Source organism: Sminthopsis crassicaudata, chromosome 5, assembly GCF_048593235.1.
Source record: "Sminthopsis crassicaudata isolate SCR6 chromosome 5, ASM4859323v1, whole genome shotgun sequence".
Classification (NCBI taxonomy): domain Eukaryota; kingdom Metazoa; phylum Chordata; class Mammalia; order Dasyuromorphia; family Dasyuridae; genus Sminthopsis; species Sminthopsis crassicaudata.
The window spans coordinates 98,313,865-98,335,020 of record NC_133621.1 but is presented as its reverse complement, the minus strand read 5'-3'; the positions used below and the strand labels follow the sequence as shown (position 1 = coordinate 98,335,020).

Below are 21,156 nucleotides of genomic sequence, written 5' to 3'. Positions count from 1 at the left end.
ATATGTATATATACATATAAATACAGTTATTTTGCTGCACAAGAAAAATCAGATCTAGAAAAAAAACTGAGAAAGAAAATAAAAAATGCAAGCAAATAACAACAGAAAGGGTGAAAATGCTATATTGTGGTCCATACTCAGTTCCCACAGTCCCTGGTGTAGATGATGCCCTTCGTTACTGAACAATTGGAACTGGCCTGAATCAATTCATTGTTGAAGAAAGCCACATCCATCAGAATTGATCATCATATAGTCTTCCTGTTGCTGTGTATAATGATCTCCTGGTCCTGCTCATTTCACTCAGCATCAGTGCATGTAAATCTCATTAAAAATTTTAAGTCATCTGTACGTCCAGAATTTTTTCTGGATATGTACCACTTACTAAAAACATTGAAATCACCTACCTTCTTTCAAGGGAATCCTAGTGAAACTTTCTTTTTTCCTACTAATTAGCAAAAACTAGCAATAATTTATGTGAAATGTCTTTTGTCTAGCCAGCTAAATAGATTACTGGGTTTGGAGCCAAAATACTCTGGATTTTAATCCTGACCCAAAAACACTTTCTAGTGATCTCAGGTAAGGTACATCACTTTTTTCAGCCTCAGTTCCTATAATTGCAAAATCAGTATAATAATATCACTTTCCTACTAGGATTGTTGTGAGATTTAAATGAGATAACATATATAAACCACTTTGCAAATTTTAAAGTTTTTTATATAAATGTTAATTGCTGTTTTAGCCATTATTATCATACCAAGTTTTTGACAAAAATTTTATCAGCTTTGAATTTTCACAGTGGATGTCAAATCTGATAGATACAAAAACTATATCTCAAATAGATAAAAATAATGTTTTCTTCCCAGGTATAATGCCTTTAGCTGGCCCTAAAAGATTCATTGTTTTGGTTAATTTTCATAATTTCACATAAGTATAGAATTTTCTGAACTTTGGGATTTTCATTATGGTTTTTAAAGTCGTAATGAAATTAGGAAGTCCTTGATGTTATTTCCATTATTCTATATTTTTCCAGTGAGAAAGTATCGGCATATCTGTTAATGGCTTCTTTTCAGTGTTCCAAGACTATTCCTTTTTGTTTGTGTATTTTAATTGTTTTATTTTTCTCTACATAAAATTTTTAGTACACATTTCTTTATGAATCATTTTGGGAGAGAAAAATCAGAACAAAAGGGAAAAACTATAAGAGAAAAAACAGGGAAAAAATGAACATGTTTTTGTGTGTTGATTTACATTAAATCTCCATAGTTCTTTCTGGATGAAGATGACATTTCTATCCAAAGTTTATTGGGAGTGCTTTGGACCACTGAATCACTGAAAAGAACCAAATCTTTCATAGTTGATCATGGCCCAATCTTGCTGTTATGGTGTACAATGTTTTCCTGGTTCTGCATCAGGTTAAATAAATATTTCTAGGGCTTTCTAAAATCATCTTATTCATCATTTTTTATAGAACCATAATATTTCATTGCCTTCAAATTGTGGAGGGTGAATGATAGTGGGGTGATAATGAGATATAAGACCCTTCAACCCCTAAGGAACCTGCTGACAATGTCTGGTTTGGTTTCCCATCTTCCCTAAGGGCTCTTGGCCTTCCTGAGAAGTCAGGAGGCAGTGACAACCTGAGTTGTATTTGGTGCAGTGATACCAAGTGGCAAAGAGTCATCTACATTCAATAGGAAGTTGTTTATGTGGTCCTGCATGTATAATATATAGTTAGTGCATGTGCAGTGTTGTTTTGGTTATATAAGGGTATTAGGGTATATAAGGCTGAGAGAATATAGAATAAATGGACTCCATGTCTTGACCATCCTTGTGGATCTCTGCTTCATCACTCCTCCACTAAGACCAAGAACTTGAGCTGGTCCTGGGACTCTCCAGAGAGCTAATCCAGATGGTATATTTTGGCACCCCAGCATGGGAGCTCTAGAAAGCAAAGTGCATTTTGGCACCCCCAACTTGGAGCCTCTAGAAAGCCCACTACATCATATACCATAATTTATTTAGCTATTCCCCAATTGATGGGCATCTATTCATTTTCCAATTCTTTGCTACCATAAAGAGTTGCTACAAGCATTTTTGCACATGTGGGCCTTTTTTTCCTCTTTTATGATTTCCTTGGGATATAGACTCAGTAGTGGCACTGCTGGATCAAAGGGTATGCACAATTTTATTGCCCTTTGGCATAGTTCCAAATTGCTCTCCAGTTCACAATCCACCAACAAAGTGTCCCAGTTTTCCCACATCCCCTCCAACATTTATCATTATGTTTTCCTCTTATCTTAGCTGATCTAAGAGGTATGAGGTTGTACCTCAGATCTGTTTTAATTTACATTGCTTTATTCAATAGTGATTTAGAGTATTTTTTCCTACGACTTTAATTTCATCATCTGAAAATTGTTTATATTCTTTGATCATTTTTGATCATTTTTAATTGGGGAATGTCAGTGACCATTCTTACACCACAAATTAATAGCAATTGGTATTTTCTCTTACTGTGTTGTATATCAACAACATCAGACAATTTACACACATTTCACTTCTCTCAAATTCAAAATACTTGAGTTATATTGGCCAAGTGGGTATTCATGAGGTTGAAAAGAAATTGTCCTCTAGAAGAAAATGCTTAGATACAGTTGTTGGATGTTTCAATAGAAAAACTGTGTGATCATCACATATCATCAGAGTGACATAGATTTTTAAGAACTTTGATTTTTTCTTAACATATAGTAACAGAATCATTCATTGCCAACCTTGTGCTCACAGGGACAGAATGAATAGTAAATTTATTTTGTTGACCAATTGTTCTATAGACTTTGAAATAACTCATCCTCTCAATAAAGATTTAAGAGAAATAACAACTATTGGGATAAGTTCCTTTCCTAAGATAGTGTAACATTCTTTTTTCCACACAAGGTAAATAACTTCTTCTTACACTATAACAGTATACATAGTACTTCTCTATCCTTGGATAACTGCACATGTATCTACTTTCCTGTATTACCAGATCATTTTAAAGAATTTAATTTTAATTTAATTTTAAATTTAAACTTTAGGAAGGGCAATATTTTAGCAAGTCAAAATAGTCTATAAATTTCTTTATAGGAGAGCAAGTTAAAGAATCATTTGAAGTACTTAATGATTTCAGCCTTCTTTCTGGCCTCTTCCCCAATGTTAAAAAGGATTAATATAAATCAACATTTCATGAAACTGAGTGAAAGTAAATCAAACTATGCATTTTAATATCTTCCTTCAAATTTCTTTGTTTTCATTTTAGGCTAATGGAGAATAACAAGACCACAGTGACAGATTTCATTCTCCTGGGATTTCTTGTTAGCCCTGAGATGCACCTGGTTCTCTTTGGACTTTTCTTCCTACTCTACACCTTCACTCTGCTAGGAAATGGAGTCATCTTGGGGTTGATTCGTCTTGATTCCAGACTCCACACTCCCATGTACTTCTTCCTCTCACAACTGGCTATTGTTGACATCTCTTATGCTTCAAACACAGTCCCTGAACTTCTGGCAAATCTTTTGGATTCAGCTAAGCCCATCTCCTTTGCAGGTTGCATAATGCAGACCTATCTCTTTATGACATTTGCCCACATTGAATGTCTTCTATTGGTAATGATGAGCTATGATCGGTATGTGGCCATCTGCCATCCACTCAGATACACCCTCCTTATGAGCTGGAGAATGTGTGGGGCACTTACTATCACATCCTGGGTATGTGGATCTCTGCTGGCATTGGTCCATGTGCTTCTCCTCCTTAGGCTGCCCTTCTGTGGACCTCGAGAAATCAACCACTTCTTCTGTGAAATCCTATCTGTACTGAAACTTGCCTGTGCAGACATAAGGCTCAACAAATTGGTTATCTTTGTTGCTTGTGTGTTTATCTTAGTTGGACCCCTCAGCTTAGTCCTAATCTCCTACACACGTATTCTTGGTGCTATTTTGAGAATTCAGTCAGGGGAAGGAAGAAAGAAAGCCTTCTCCACCTGTTCCTCCCACCTCTGTGTAGTTGGGCTTTTCTTTGGTAGTGCCATAATCACTTACATGGCCCCTAATACCAAGAACTCTGAGGAGCAACAGAAAATACTTTTCTTATTTTACAGCTTCTTTAATCCTACCCTAAATCCTTTAATCTATAGTCTGAGAAATGCAGAGGTAAAGGGTGCCCTGAGCAGATTGCGTAAAAAGGAGAGACAAGGTTAAGGGATTGAATGAAACCTTTCTACAGAGAAGGGAAAGATGGAGTTTATAACAAGTTTAGATCAACTTTTTTGTGTGTTCAAAATTCTCATGCTCCATTTTTCTATGTTTTCTCCTACAGAACTTCCATGGGTCTCAACTGCTTTATTTTTGCCCTACATTACCCTTCTTTCTGTAATATGTCTCCATACTTTCTATGATACTATTGAAATACTTTTTTCTTTGTTTCCTATCTCTCAGACTCTGGATGTCAATATAGTCCAGAGAAACTGTCAAATGCATTCATGACTTTTATTAAAATCAATATTCATATAATTTGCTTTTATATTACATTTACTGAACTTACTTGTGCTATAAAGAATAAAAATTGAAGGGAAAAAAGTAATTCAGCAAGACTAACATCTGTGACAAGACTATTATCTTCAATATTCTATATCTCTTTTCTTATCCATAAGCACCAAAATCTTCAAATCATAACAAAAGTGTTTGGTTTTTCCATATCTTCTCTGGGAACCACTTTGGTTATTCACTCATTCAGTCATTCATTCAGTCAACAAGTATTTGCTAAGTATTTACTATATATCAAGTATTTTGATAATCTCTGGAGATATTGGGAAGGAAAGTCAAGATTCCTATCATCAAGGAACCAACATTTAATGCAAAAGATAATTTTCAAGCAACTATTTACATTCAATTTATGTCCAGTGTAAATGGAAGTTTATCTCAGGAGGAAAGAGACTAGATTTAGAGAGATTGTCAGAAAAGACTTCTTTTAGAGGGTGGGATTTGGCTTGATATTTGAAGAAAGTCAGTAAAATCAATAGTAGGTGACCATTTAATCATGAGAACATACCAATAAAATATATGGAGTCAGAAAATGGAGGGTCATGTACAAGAACAGCAGGAAAGCCAGTAATTTGGGGTCTTAGAATCCATAATTAATGTATTTTAATTTTTTACTAATTCTGTTAAGTTCATTTTGACTCATTTTATTTATTTATTTTCAGAGTGCTTTTATTTATTTATTTATTTTCCTCAGTACATTCAAAATATTTTTTTTTTATTTGTCTTAAAGCTTTTTGAGTTCTAGGTTCTCCCCTTTGTGCCCATCCACAATTAAGAAACCACATGTGAAGTTATATTAAACATTTCCATAAAAGTCAAGTTGTGAAAGAAAACGTAGATCTCTCACCCTGATGAAAATAAAAACCCTCAAGAAAAATTAAGTTAAAAATAAAGAGATAGAGAAAGAAATAAAAGAATGCTTCAATCTGTATTCAGTCTGGATCAGTTCCTTTTCTGGATTTTCCATTATAAGACTTTCAGAGTAGTTGTGAGTGATTGTACTATTGAGAATAACAAAGTAAATTACTGGTCAATCCAGAGCATTCCTATTACTTTGTATACAGTTTATTTCACTTTGTTTATGGAAGACTTTCAGGATTTTTTTTCCTGAGAGCCTCCTGCTAATCCTTTTGCAGAGAACAATAATATTCTATCAGAGAACCTTGCTTTGAAATTTTTTTTCACAATTACTATCGCTAATTGTATTCCCCCATTTATTCTCTTTCTCCTTTCACCCTGTCCCTCCTCAAAAGTAGTTTGCTACTGACCACTCCCTCCTCCAATATATCTTCTCTTTTGTCACCCACCTCTCCTTCCCGTATCCAATTTCCCTCCTATCTTCTTGCAGGGGAAGATAGATTTCTATATCCCTATTGAATATGTATGTTATTTCCTATATAAGCCAATTTTGATGACAGTGAGTTTCACTCATTCACTCTCTACTCCTCTTCTTCCCCTTTACTGAAAAAACCTTTTCTTGCTTCTTTTTTTTATGACAGATAATTGTCATTCTACTTCTTTTTACTTTCTCCTAGGACATTCCTCTCTCACTCATTAATTTCATCATTTTAAAAAATGATACTATCTCTTCATATTGAACTCATACCCAGGCCTTCTGTCTATATATATTCTTTCTGTCACAATATAAAGAGCTCCAAGTATCATCCTCCCATGTAGGAATGTAAACTGGTAAACCCTAATTAATTCCCTTATATCACTTTCTTGATTACCTCCTTATGCTTCTCCACAGTCCTGCATTTGAAAATCAAATTTTCCATTCACCTCTGCTTTTTTCATCACAAATCCTCTGTTTCATTAAAATACCACCTTTTCCTCTGAAGTATTATACTCAGTTTTGCTGAGTGAGCGAATTCTAGCTCCATTGCTCTCCAGAATGTCACATTCCAAGCCCAACAGTACTTTAATGTAGAAACTGCTAGATCTTTTGTTATCTTGACTGTGGATTCATTGTACTTGAATTGTTTCTTTCTAGAGGCTAATAATATTTTCTCCTTGACCAGGAAGTTCCATAATTTGGCTATAATATTCCTGGGAGTTTTTATTTTTAGATCTCTTTCAGGAAGCGATTAGTGGATTCTTTTAGCTTCTATTTTACCCTCTTGTTCTAGGAAATCATCAGGACTGTGTTCCATAATAATTTCTTGAAAGATGACATCCAGGTTATTTTTTTTAATTGATCATTACTTTCAGGTAGACCATTAATTTTTAAATTACCTCTCCTGGATCTATTTTCCAGGTCAGTTGTTTTTCCAATGAAATATTTCACATTTTTTTCTATTTTTTTTTTTGTTTTGCTTTATGATATCTGGATGTCTCATAAAGTAATTAACTTCCATTTGCTCAATTTTATTTTTTTTAATAAATTATTTTCCTCAGTGACCTTTAGTACCTCCTTTCCCAGTTGGCCAATTTTTCTTTTTAAGGTATTCTTTTCCTCATTAGCTTTTTGCATTTCCTTTTGCACTACTCTCAATTCTTTCCTAATTTTTCCTGTGTCTCTCTTACTTGAGCACCTTTTGAGCTCATCCATTGCCTGAGTCCAGTCCTTATTTTTCCTGGAGACTTTGGATGTAGAAGCTTTGACTTTATCATCTTCTGAGTGTGTATTTTGATCCTTCTTGTCACCATAATAACTTTCAATGGTTAAAAACAAAAACAAAAACAAAACAAAACAAAAAAAACGTATTTTGTTTTCTGTTCATTTTCCTAGCCTATTGTTCTGCTTTTAACTCTGTTAAAGTATAGTTCTGTTCCATTGGTGGAAGGTGTATTGTCTCAAGTTTCAGTGGTTATCTTGGAAATGTGAACCTTAGAAAATTTGTGAATTTATTTATTTATTTTCTTATAATTTGATTTGCATTTGATTCCTTTGCATATTTTAAAATATATAATCAAAATTATCCAAATCATTTTCTATGACCCTTCATTTTTTTTTGAAAGGTGATTCCATCTTTACTCCTCTAATTTATTTTTGATATGTAGCTCCTTTTGGAGCTTATTGTGGTATACAAAATTACATGTTTATACCTAATTTTGGAGTTAATCATCTTATGAAAATTAACATATTCATCTATTTCTGGTTTCTGTTAGACTGTTTTCTATTTTTTTAGCATCATTCAGCTACTAGATTATTGTACTCATTAACTTCTATATTTTAAGTTAATTTCTTTTATTCAACCTTTCTATTTATTAAACATCTTTTTTTTTTGATGATTAGTATTTTGTAGTATGGTTTAAGATATGGTCCTGATAGGATCTTTCTAACTTTTTCATTATTTCTCTTAAGGAGTTGAAACTTTATTTATGTATTTATGTATTTATTTAATTATTTTGCACCAGATGAATTTTCTTTCCTTTTTTTTTCTTTTAAAACTCTATGAAGCAATCTTTTGTTTATATGATTTTATGACACTGAATAAGTAAGTTATTTAAAATAGTAATATATTAGGACAGCTAGATGGTGCAGTGGATAGAGCACTAGCCCTGAAGTCAGGAGAATCTGAGTTCAAATGTGACCTCAGAGGCTTAATACTTCCTAACTGTGTGATCTTGGGCAAGTCACTTAACTCCAATTGCCTCAGCAAAATAAAATTTTAAAAAGTAATATATTTTTCATTCTATTGACTTGGCCTAATGATGTACAATTAATTTTCAGTAATTATTTAACTACTTTAAAGTAAAAGGTATTTTGTAGTTGTATTAAAATAGTTTCTATATAGGTCTCTTTCTCTCTCTCCCTGTTTCTCTCTCTCTCTATGTGTGCATGTGTATGTCTATCTGTGTGTGTATGTATCTTATAAAGTAAGGTTCTCAAGTATTTTATACATTTATTTTATTTTAAATTGAATTTATCTTTCTATCTTATTTTCCTGGGTTTTGTTGGTAATATACAGAAATATTTTTTATTTAAATAGAAATATTTCACATCCTGCAAATTTGCTAAAGTTGTTGTTTTAATTAATCTCTTAGCTTACAATCTAGGATTTTCTAAATAAATTTTCATGTTTTTTTCATAAATGAAAATTGTATTTTATCTTTGAATATAATTATGGTCTCTATTTTTTGTTGTCTATTATACAACTAGCATTCCTATTCTATACAATATAGTGGTCATAATAAACATCATTACTTTATCCCTGACATTGTCAGAAAGAACATATTATATATATATATATATATATATATATATATATATATATATATATATATATATATATATATATATTCTGCATGGGTAATTTTTCAGAATTGTCACTTGCAATCACTTCTGTTCCAACATTTCCTTTCCTTCTCTCCATCCCTTCCCCTAGATGGCAGGAAGTCTCATACATGTGAAACATGTTAAGATGTATCTTAAATACAATATATGTGGACATATTTGTACAGTTCTCTTGTTGCACAATTCAGAAAAGTAAAAATAATCTGGGAAGAAAAACAAAAATGCAAGCAGTCCACATTTATTTCCCAGTGTTCTTTCTCTGGATGTAGCTGGTTCTGATCATCATTGATGAATTGGATCTTCTCATTGCTGAAGATATCTACTTCCATCAGAATTTATCTTTATATAATATTGTTGTTGAAGTGTATAATATTCTCCTGGTTCTGTTCATTTAGTTTAGAATCAGTTCATGTAAGTCTCTCTAAGCCTCTCTGTATTCATCCTATTGGTCATTTCTTACAGAACAATAATATTCCATAACACTCATATACCATAATTTACCCAACCATTCTCCAATTCATAGGCATCCATTCAATTTCCAGTTTCTAGACACTACAAAGAGGGCTGCCACAAACATTTTTGCACATACAAGTCCCTTTCCCTTCTTCAATATCTCTTTGGGATATAAGCCCAGTAGTAACATTGCTGGATTAAAGGGTATGCACAGTTTGATAACTTTTTGAGCATAGTTCCAAATTGCTCTGCAGAATGGTGGGATCCGTTCACAGTTGCACCAACAATGTATCAGTGTCCCAGTTTTCCTGCATCCCCTCTAACATTCGTCATTATCTTTTCCTGTCATTTTAGCCAATCTGACAGGTTTGTAGTGGTATCTTAGAGTTGTCTTAATTTGCATTTCTCCGATCAATAGTGATTTGGAACACTCTTTCATATGAGTAGAAATAGTTTCAATTTCATTATCTGAAAATTGTCTGTTCATATCCTTTGACTATTTATCAATTGGAGAATGGCTTGATTTCTTATAAATTAGAGTCAATTCTCTGTATATTTTGGAGATGAGGCCTTTATCAGAACCTTTAACTGTAAAAATGTTTTCCCAATTTGTTACTTCCCTTCTAATCTTGCTTGCATTAGTTTCGTTTGTACAAAAGCTTTTTAATTTGATGTAATCAAAATTTTCTAGTTTTTTTTTTTGATTTTTTGTTTGTTTTTTTAATTTTATTTTTCCAGTTACATGTAAAGGTAGTTTTTTTTTTCTTTTGATTTTTAATTTTGTCTTTCATTTGTTATATGTAAATTACATTTTAATTGCCCAAAAGGGTTATAATTAAATCTCAGTAGCTTCTCTACCCTTAACCATCCTTTTTAATTTTTTTTATTATATATATATTTTTATAATATTATCCCTTGTATTCATTTTTCCAAATTATACCCCCCTCTCTCTACTCCCTCCCCCCGATGACAGGCAATCCCATACATTTTACATGTGTTACAATATAACCTAGATACAATACATGTGTGTAAATACCATTTTCTTGTTGAACAATAAGCATTAGATTCCGAAGGTACATGTAACCTGGGCAGACAGACATTAGTGCTAACAATTTACATTCACTTCCCAGTATTCCTTCTCTGGGTGTAGTTATTTCTGTCCATCATTGATCAACTGGAAGTGAGTTGGATCTTCTTTATGCTGAAGATTTCCACTTCCTTCAGAATACATCCTCATACAGTGTTAGGATTACTAGGTGAGAACTCAGGTTGTCTGGACAATTACAAGGTGAGAACTCAGGTTGACTTGACAGTTCTCTGGCTCAGACCTGTAAAGGGAGTTTATACCTTAGGAATCCTAGAAGGAGCAAGCTCATTGGTGGAAGTGGTTCTTCCCAGAAGCCCTTGCATTATCCCACGCCCATTCTCTGGGAGGATAAAAGACGACACCACTCCAGAGAGAAGAGAAGTCTCTGCATTACATCAGGCCTGACGGGGCTCTCTGCAGGAAGGGAAGTCACTTCTCTGGACAAGAGTTAACAGCAACTGCCTGGAGACAACCGTTCACTACAGGAAGAAGAATCTGTCCAAGAGATTTGAGTTGACACAGCAGATCTCTTCCCAGAGAGCGATCGGCAGCTTCTGGAGACAATAGCTCGCTACAATACAGTATTGTTGTTGAAGTGTATAGTGATCTTCTGGTTCTGCTCATTTCACTCAGCATCAGTTGATGTAAGTCTCTCCAGGCCTCTCTATATTCCTCCTGCTGGTCATTTCTTACAGAGCAATAATATTCCATAACCTTCATATACCACAATTTACCCAACCATTCTCCAACTGATGGACATCCATTCATCTTCCAGTTTCTAGCTACAACAAAAAGAGCTGCCACAAACATTTTGGCACATACAGGTCTCTTTCCGCTCTTTAGTATTTCTTTGGGATATAAGACCAGTAGTAGTACTGCTGGGTCAAAGGTATGCACAATTTGATAACTTTTTGGGCATAGTTCCCAATTGCTCTCCAGAATGGTTGGATTCTTTCACAACTCCACCAACAATGTATCAGTGTCCCAGTTTTCCCACATCCCCTCCAACATTCATCATTATTTGTTCCTGTCATCTTAGCCAATCTGTCAGGTGTGTAGTGGTATCTCAGAGTTGTCTTAATTTGCATTTCTCTGATCAGTAGTGATTTTGGACACTCTTTCATATGAGTGGATATAGTTTCAATTTCATCATCTGAGAATTGTCTGTTCATATCCTTTGACCATTTATCAATTGGAGAATGGTTTGGTTTCTTATAAATTAGGGTCAATTCTCTATATATTTTGGAAATGAGACCTTTGTCAGAACCTTTAACTATAAAAATATTTTCCCAATTTGTTACTTCCCTTCTAATCTTATTTGCATTAGTATTGTTTGTACAGAAACTTTTTAGTTTGATGTAATCAAAATCTTCTATTTTGTGATCAATAATGATCTCTAGTTCTTCTCTGGTCATAAATTCCTTCCTCCTCCACAGGTCTGAGAGGTAGACTATTTTCTGTTTCTCTAATCTATTTATGATCTTATTCTTTATGCCTAAATCATGGACCCATTTTGATCTTATCTTGGTATATGGTGTTAAGTGTGGATCCATATCTAATTTCTGCCATATTAATTTCCAGTTTTCCCAACAGTTTTTTCCAAATAATGAATTTTTATCCCTAATGTTGGTATCTTTGGGTTTGTCAAAGATTAGATTGCTATAGATGTACCCTTTTTTGTCCTTTGTATCTAATCTGTTCCACTGATCTACCAGTCTATTTCTTAGCCAATACCACATGGTTTTGGTGACTGCTGCTATATAATATAGCTTTAGATCAGGTACACTTAGACCACCTTCCTCTGAGTTTTTTTTCATTAGTTCCCTTGCAATTCTCGACCTTTTATTCTTCCATATGAATTTTGTTGTTATTTTTTCTAGGTCATTAAAATAGTTTCTTGGGCGTCTGATTGATATAGCACTAAATAAATAGATTAGTTTGGGGAGTATTGTCATCTTTATTATATTTGCTCGGCCTATCCAAGAGCACTGAATGTCTTTCCAATTATTTAAATCTGACTTTATTTTTGTGGCAAGTGTTTTGTAATTTTTCTCATATAATTCCTGACTTTTCTTTGGTAGATAGATTCCCAACTCTCAACATTTGTTTGGAATGGACTTTCTCTTTGTATCTCTTGCTGTTGCATTTTGTTGGTGATATATAAAAATGCTGAGGATTTATGTGTTTTTATTTTGTATCCTGCCACTTTGCTAAAATTCTGAATTATTTCTAATAGCTTTTTAGCAGAGTCTTTGGGGTTCTCTAAGTATACCATCATGTCATCTGCAAAGAGTGATAATTTGATTTCCTCATTTCCTACTCTAATTCCTTGAATCTCTTTCTCGGCTCTTATTGCCGAGGCTAGCGTTTCTAGTACTACATTGAGTAGTAATGGTGATAGTGGGCAACCTTGTTTCACTCCTGATCTTACTGGGAAAGGTTGCAGTTTATTTCTATTGCATATTATGCTTACTGACGGTCTTAAATATATGCTCCTGATTATTCTAAGGAATAGTCCATTTATTCCTATATTCTCAAGAGTTTTTAGTAGGAATGGATGTTGGATTTTGTCAAATGCTTTTTCTGCATCTATTGAGATGATCATATGGTTTTTATTAATTTGATTATTAATATGGTCAATTATATTAATAGTTTTCCTAATATTAAACCAGCCCTGCATTCCTGGAATAAATCCTACTTGATCATAGTGTATTATCCTGGAGATGATTTTCTGAAGTCTTTTTGCTAATATCTTATTTAAGATTTTAGCATCAATATTCATTAAGGAAATTGGTCTATAATTTTCTTTCTCAGTTTTCGATCGATCTGGTTTAGGTATCAGTACCATGTCTGTGTCATAAAAGGAGTTTGGTAGGACTCCTTCATCCCCTATTTTTTCACATAATTTATATAACATTGGGGCTAATTGTTCTTTAAATGTTTGGTGGAATTCACATGTGAATCCATCTGGTCCTAGGGATTTTTTCCTGGGGAGTTGATTAATAGTTTGTTCTATTTCTTTTTCTGAAATGGGACTATTTACGCAATTTATCTCCTCCTCTGTTGATCTAGGGAACCTATATTTTTGGAGGAAGTCATCCATTTCACTTAATTTATCAAATTTATTGGCATAAAGTTGGGCAAAGTAACTCCTTATTTCTCTAATTTCCTCTTCATTGTTGGAAAGATCCCCCTTTTCATTTGTAAGACTTTTCTATTTTGTGATCAATAATGATCTCTAGTTCTTCTTTGGTCACAAATTCCTTCCTTCTCCACAAATCTGAGAGGTAAACTATCTTCTCTTCTTCTAATTTATTTATAATCTCGTTCTTTATGCCTAAATCATGAACCTATTTTGATCTTATCTTGGTGTATGGTATTAAGTGTGGGTCCTTCATACATATTTTCTATATAACATTATCATATATTATATTTACATATATCATACATTTTACATGCCTGAAGTATATTCCAAAATGTGTAACTATATATACATAATAAAGTTAAGATAAATCCATTTGTTCCAATGTTTCATATTGTGCCTTTTATTAAAAAAATGAAAATGAATGTTATATTTAGCCAAAATCTTTTTTTCCCTCCATTGACATAATCAAATGCTTTGGTTGTTGTTATTTTTATGAAATATTATGTTGAAAATTTTTCTTATATTGAACTAACTCTACATTTCTGGCATAAATCTAACTTGATCACAGTTTATAATCTTTGTATCATGTTGTTATTGTTTCTTCTTGATGTTTTATTCTTTGCACCAATATTAATTTTTTATTCTCCTTGATGTCAAGACTATATTTTTGAAATTAGACTCTCTTTTATTTTATTATTACAAAGAATTTATATCACATTAAAATGAACTGGTTTTGAAATATTTGATAGGTTACTTATAAATCCATCTGTTCCTGTGGTTTTTTTCCTTTGAGAATTTATGATTTGTTCAACTTATTTTTGTGAGATTTTGTTATTTAAATTACCTATCTCTTGCTAAGTAAACTTAGGCACTTTACTTTTAAAATATTTATTTAATTTGAGTTGTTAATTTACAGGTGCATAATTGGGCAAATAGGTTCTAATCCTTTCCATTTCTTCATCTGTTCTGAGTTTTCTATTTTAAAAGTTTGGAAACATTAAATTCCCTCCTCTATTAAAAAAAGCCAGTTGCCTAATTGCTTGTTGCTTTTTATTTTCCCCAAAAAAACCAACTTGAGATCTTTATTAATCTTTTTTGATTTTTCAGAATTTTTATTTTTTTAATTAGTTGATTCTATCTTCTCAGTTCAGTAGAATTATCAGATTAATAAACAAGCATTGGTTTTAATTTTTTTGGTTTTAATTTAAACCCCTTCCCTTCTATTTCCTCCCAATAAAAATGATAGATGAACTTTAGTCACTTTAAACTCAAGGTGAATTTTTTCTTCTTTAGAAATATAAATTCGGGGCAGCTAGGTGGCGCAGTGGATAGAGCACCAGCCTTGAATTCAGGAGGACCAGAGTTCAAATGTGATCTCAGACACTTAACACTTCCTAGCTGTGTGACCCTGGGCAAGTCACTTAACCCCAGCCTGAGGGGGGGAAAGAAATATAAATTCTCTAATTTATCCTTTCCAAGAATACATTGGTTTCATCTTTAGGAGCTGGTTAATCAGTACATCACCATTTCTTAGATTATTTTCTTCAGAATATCAGACTACTTATTTTTTTCATCCTTCTCTACCTTCTCTACCTCTGAGGTAATTTTTACAAAAAATTATGAAACAAGACGTGATGCTTAGACAATAAATATAATTAAAATTAGTCAAGCTAATCTCTCAGGGTTGCTGTGAGGATCAAACAAGATAGTATTTGGAAATCACTTAACCAGTGCCTGGCATGTAGTAGGCACTACTTAAAAGTTAGACATTATTATTATACAGGGAAACTTAATAGATGTAATCAGAACTAACTTAAAAATTGGGTTAATGTCTACCAAAGGAAAACTACTGTCAGTACATTCATTCTTAAGGGGCCTGCTGATGGTTTTGTGCTAATAGATAATTTTCTTAAGTGAAATCTTTCTTGTGTTGCCTAGTCATTTTGCAACCAAACAAACCCAGTACAATGGGCAATATACTTCTAAAGCTCAGGTGAAATGATGGTGATGATTCACTACATGGTGTCCTATTGGATGCCTCACCTTGCAAATATCCTGATTTCTCAAAGGCTAAATCAGAAAAATATATCTGACTAAAGTGGAAAGTATCTGGAAAGATGCAGGAATATACTTTGAGTCAACAGATCAGAATTAGTGTCTAACTTGAGAATGACCAAAGCCAGACAAAGCAGAACAGAGGTAGGTGTGTAACAGATAGTTCTGTGATGTCAGAAGTTTAATTTTAGAGTTGGGAAAATGCTTACAAGCAAAAGTTCTCATGAAGAGGAAGGCTTTAACATGCTGCAAGTGGGTTGCACCATAAGATAATCATTCTTAGATCTTAAGTATCAGTTTTCATGGCAGGTTCTTGTGTGGACAATGCCAAAGTTCCTGGGTCCTGTGGAAACAATAACCAAGTTGATCTTCTCACAGTGCAGCACAGAACCAAAGTTAGCATTCTGGAAATGAGGGTCGTCCCTGGTTCAGTTCACTTAGCAGTTACAAGAAATATGTATTGTAAGCATGTCAAGATGCATGATGGAAGGCTCCTTGGTCCCTGGAAAATAAGAGGAGCAGCAACATTGATTAAAATGACAATCACAAATCCTTCAGTGAATTCCCTGTGTTGGTCAGGTGCATCATCCAGAGTACAAAAGATTGTTGTTATTCAAAGCTCAAGGTAACAACCTGCCTACTGGGTCTAGCCTTTGGGAAACAGAGTATCTCCAAAATATTATGATTCTGTGTAATTGTCAGAGGAGCAGCCCAGCTAAATTTGCAATCATACACATGGCCTTAGAAAATTTTGTTCAACACAACTGAATTATAGAGGAACCTCTGACTTCAACAGTAGCAGGAGTATCCTCCTCTATGAAAGTATAAATCCTTAAAGTATTGAATATTCTTTTATATAATACTTTAAGCTTTGCAAAGTGTTTTCCTATATTAAATCACTTGATCCTTACAACCAGTTTATGAAGTAGGAGTTGTTTTCTTCTCTTCCATAATACAGAAGACACAACTGAGGTTCAGAGGTGAAGTTCCATGCCCAGAAACTTTCAACTAGTTACTAACTTAAGGTGAATCTAGGTCTCACAGAATTCTAAGGTCAAGGTTGAATTTACCATACCTGCATTGTCTCTTCGTCTTTATTGAAGTAATAATAACAACAGTAATAGCAATGCTATCTCAAATTTAATGTTTAAACTCTGCCAAATTGGGCAACAATGAAATAAGAAAACTTCTACATAAATAAAATTGTAGATATGACCCTATGTAGATATGACCCTATGTACATATGAAAAAGCTTCTTCACTATTCACTTAATTCCTGTTTCCTTTTACTTTTTTACAAGAGCTTGAAGCTATTGAGTGAATAATAATAATAAAAACACCAGCACTTACTATGGGCCAGGGAGAGTTCTAAGTACTATGCTATTATATTATCATTTATTTCTCTGAGCAAAGATGGAAGTGGATATTATTATTATTCCCATTTTATAGTGAATACAAGGTGGAGGAGTAATGTGGAGCCAAGATGGCAGAGTAAATTCAGAGAACTGCTTGAGATTTCCCAGTTTCCCTCAAAAACCAAGCCTCTTCACAGAGTCTGACAGAATGAAACCACTCTATAGCTCAAGAGAGACTGAAAAAACATCAAGAAAGTCTCCCAGTTTCACTGAAATGAAAAGTGTGTTCATCCCAGCTCAGATATACCCAGGGAAAGTTGGTTAAAGGGTCTTAACCACAGCAAATCAGCAACTAAGATCCTTAGTCCTGGCTCAGTAGAGGAGCAAATCAATGGAGCAGCTTCCAGTCCCAGCTCAGAAGGCAAACTCTGGGAAACCAGCCTGTTTCCTGAAAAGAGCAGGCAAACACAAGGGTCCCCTGCAAACACAAGGGTCCCCTGTGCTCAAAGCCAAGGCTCAAAGCTGTGCAGGAAGCTTGAGACAGGCCCCCCTTAATCCCAGGAGGAGAGCTCAATCATAAAAGTAAAAAAAGAGGAAACATCAAAAGAAAAGGAAAGAAAATGAACAAGAAACAAAAAAGAACCTTGACTGTAAAAAGCTATTATGGTCATACGGTAGACCAAAACACAAAATTAGACAAAGACAGACTGTCCACAGAGGAAATCTCAAAGAGTGATATAAATTCATAGCTCAAAGAGGTTTCTTGGAAGTGCTCTTTAAAGACTTTAAAAGAAAATAAGAGAGGTAGAAGAAAAAATGAGAGGTATGCATGAGAGAATCAACAGCTTGAAAAGGATAGAAAAAACTGGTTTGAAGAAAACAACTCCTTAAATAGTAGAATTAATCAAATAGAAAAAGAGATACAAAAGCTAAATAAAGAAAACCACACATTAAAAACTAGGACAGGGCAAATGGAAGCTAATGACTTTGTGAATGATTCTTGAATGACAAGAATCATTCAAACTAAAAACAATGAAAAAATGGAAGAAAATGTGAAATACACCATTGGAAAATTAGGTGACCTGCAATTATTGGCCTACGTGAAGTTCATGACTAAAAACAAAAAAAGAAAAAAGAAAAAAAAAAAAGAGCATGAATACTATTCTACAAGAGATCATTAATGAAAATTGCCCCAATATTCTAGAAACAGAAAGGGAAATACTGATTTTAAATATCCATTGATCACCTTTGGAAAGAGATCCCATAAGAAAAGCCCCAAGGTACATTGTTGTGAAATTCCAGAACTATAATTTCAAGGAAAAAAAATACTACAAACTGCCAGAAAAAAACAAAAACAAAAACAAATCAAATATCAAGGAGCAACAGTCATGATTAGATAGGATTTGGCAGCTTTTACAATAAGGGATGGGAAAGTCTAGAATACCATATTCTGAAAGGCAAAGGACCTAGGGTTACAACCAAGAATTAACTATCCAGTGAGTTTCAGCAACATCTTTTAGGGGAAGTGATGGAGCTTCAATGAAGTAAAAGACTTCAATCATTTCTATGGAAAAAACAGAACTAAACAGAAAGTTTAATCTGTGATTGTGAATGGACTCTGATGTGATGACATTAAAGAAAAAAGATATTAAGTGGTAGAAAGATGTACTAGAAAAAGAGGAGAGAGGAGGTATAATCAGACAATGAATTTACATGAAGAGCTGCAAAAGATCTATTGCAATTTAAGGAAAGAAGGGAGAGGGATGAGCATTGATTGTCTGGAACTTGATGTCATCACTTTGGCTCTAAAAGTCAATAACTTAATTATTCAGTTGGTTATAGAAATGTATCTAATCCTATAAAAAAAGTAGGAGGATAAAGAGGAAGGAAAAGGGAGGGACAGGATAGAAGGGAGGGAAGAAATACTAGGGGAAAATGGTAAGACAAAGACGGAAGAGGTGATAAAAATAAGATAGTAGATGGAGTGGATAAAAAAGAAAAAAAAAACACTAGTAAGAGAGGAGGTAGGAGTGATAGGAGATAAGGTAGTGGATGGGATTGGTAAAAAAACTACACCACTAAGGACAGTATGAAAAGAGAAAAAAAAGTATATATAGGGGAGAAAACAGGATGAAGGCAAATTCAGAGCTGGTAATCATTACTGTGAAGATGAATGGGATGAACTCTCCAGTAAAACAGAAGGGAATAACAGAATGGATTTAAAAAGAGAATCCTCCAATATGTTGCTACAAGAAACACCTTTGATTCAGAGAGACATATACAGAGTAAAGGTAAAAGTTGGAACAGAATTTATTATGCTCCAGCTGGAGTTAAAAAAGCAAGCGTAGCAATTCTGATCTCAAATAAAGAAAAACTAAAATATATATCTTATTAAAAGAAATAAGGAAGAAAAGGACATCTTGATAAAGCATACCATAAATAATGAAGTAATAACAATACTAAATGCGTATGCATCAAGTGATAGAACCGCCAAATTCCTAAAAAAAAGGTTTTAAGACAGTTACGGGAAGGAATAGACAGCAGAACTATGCCAGTGGGGGACTTCAATTTTCCCCTCTCAGAATCAAATAAAACTAACCATAAAATAAAAAATTAAAGAAATTAGGGGGATTAATGGAATCCTAGAAAGCTTAGTTATAATAAACCTCTGGAGGAAATTAAATAGGGACAGAAAAGAATATACCTTTTTCCTAGCAGTACATGGCACCTTCACAAAACTGATCACATATTAGGTCATAAAAACTTCATAATTAAATGCTGAAAGACAGAAATAGTAAATGCATCCTTTTCAGACCATAATGCAATAAAATTATATTCAATTAAGGGCCAGGGAATGATAGACTAAAGACTAATTGCAAATTAAATAATCTAATTCTAAAGAATGAGTGGGTCAAAGAATAAATCACAGAAGCATTCCATCATTTCATGCAAGATAATGACAATAATGAGATAATGTACCAAGACCTATGAAAAGTAGCTAAAGCAATTGGGAAATTTTATATCTCTCGATAGCTACATGAATAAAATAGAGAAAGGAGAGATCAATGAATTAGTCATGTAACCACAAAAGTTAGAAAAAGAACAAATAAAAAACCTGCAATTAAACGCCAAATTAGAAATTCTGAAATTCAAAGGAGAGATTAATAAAACAGAAACTAAGAAAACTTGTAAACTAATAAATAAAGCTAACAATTAATTTTAACAAAAAAACCCCAACAAAATAAATATTTGTTTAATTTGATCAGAAAAAAGAAAGAAAAAAACAAACTAAATCACCCATTTTATTTATGGAGAAACTAAAGCAGAGATTTATAGATCAGGTGACATACTTTTTGACTGTGACTGCATTTGAATTAGTCTTCCTGATTCCACACTTAGTGCTCAATCCTTCTCATATTCTACTCAGAAAAATGTATTTTTATTGAAATCTATAGTTCAGACAGTTAAAAAGTATTTGGTTTCTATCCCTCATAGTTTACACACCACAAATATCTTACACAACTTTGTCTTTTTTCTTTTATTCTACAATAACATTACACAATATAAATTCAGCCATTCTGATATTTGATGCTATTTTTTAATTACTAGTACAATATTTATGCTATTCAAATTTGTTCTAATTTAATAACAAACCTTTTTTATACTCTAAATATTCCCATTTGGAGTATTTTCCCTATAATCCATTTCATTAAGAATCTCTTAAAAATTAATGTAACTATTGGTTATATATACAGCATGATATCTTCACACAATAATAGAAACATGCAGGCAGAAAATATAATATGTTAAAATCATCAATGAGCTTGCATACATTACATAAAATGAAACTAAATTTTGATATAACTCTACCTAATTTTAAAAACTTCAACTGAAGCATAATAGGCTTTGTTCTAGCCCATGATTTTAAATCTATGTTATTTATTTATATTTCAAGTGGGCTTCTTGTAGTCAACTCATTGTAGAATTCTATTTTTTAATCCATTTAGCCAAAAGTGTTTTGGTCCTGCAAAATTTTTTTATTACTACCTGCCTGACCTGATCTTTGCAAACTCCTGACTGTAATTTGGGTTTGGGTGTGACAATTGAATTCTAGTAGATTGATGCTGACCACAAACCCTGTTAGCTGAGCAGAAAGCACTGTCTATTCAAAGGGACAAAACTTTTGGCTATTTCTTTGTAGAGAGCCAGAACTCTGGAGAAGTATACTTACAAGGTGTTAACTCAGTGGAA

The 21,156-nt window shown here is 33.3% G+C and overlaps 1 protein-coding gene across 1 annotated transcript; it reads left to right on the top strand.

The window, feature by feature from the left end:
- The first annotated feature begins 3,296 nt into the window (after positions 1 to 3,296).
- On the top strand, positions 3,297 to 4,229 carry LOC141542686 (olfactory receptor 2A1/2A42-like). Its single transcript, XM_074267266.1, has one exon. The coding sequence runs from the start codon at positions 3,297 to 3,299 to the stop codon at positions 4,227 to 4,229; it is 933 nt and encodes a 310-aa protein (XP_074123367.1).
- The last annotated feature ends 16,927 nt before the right edge of the window (positions 4,230 to 21,156 follow it).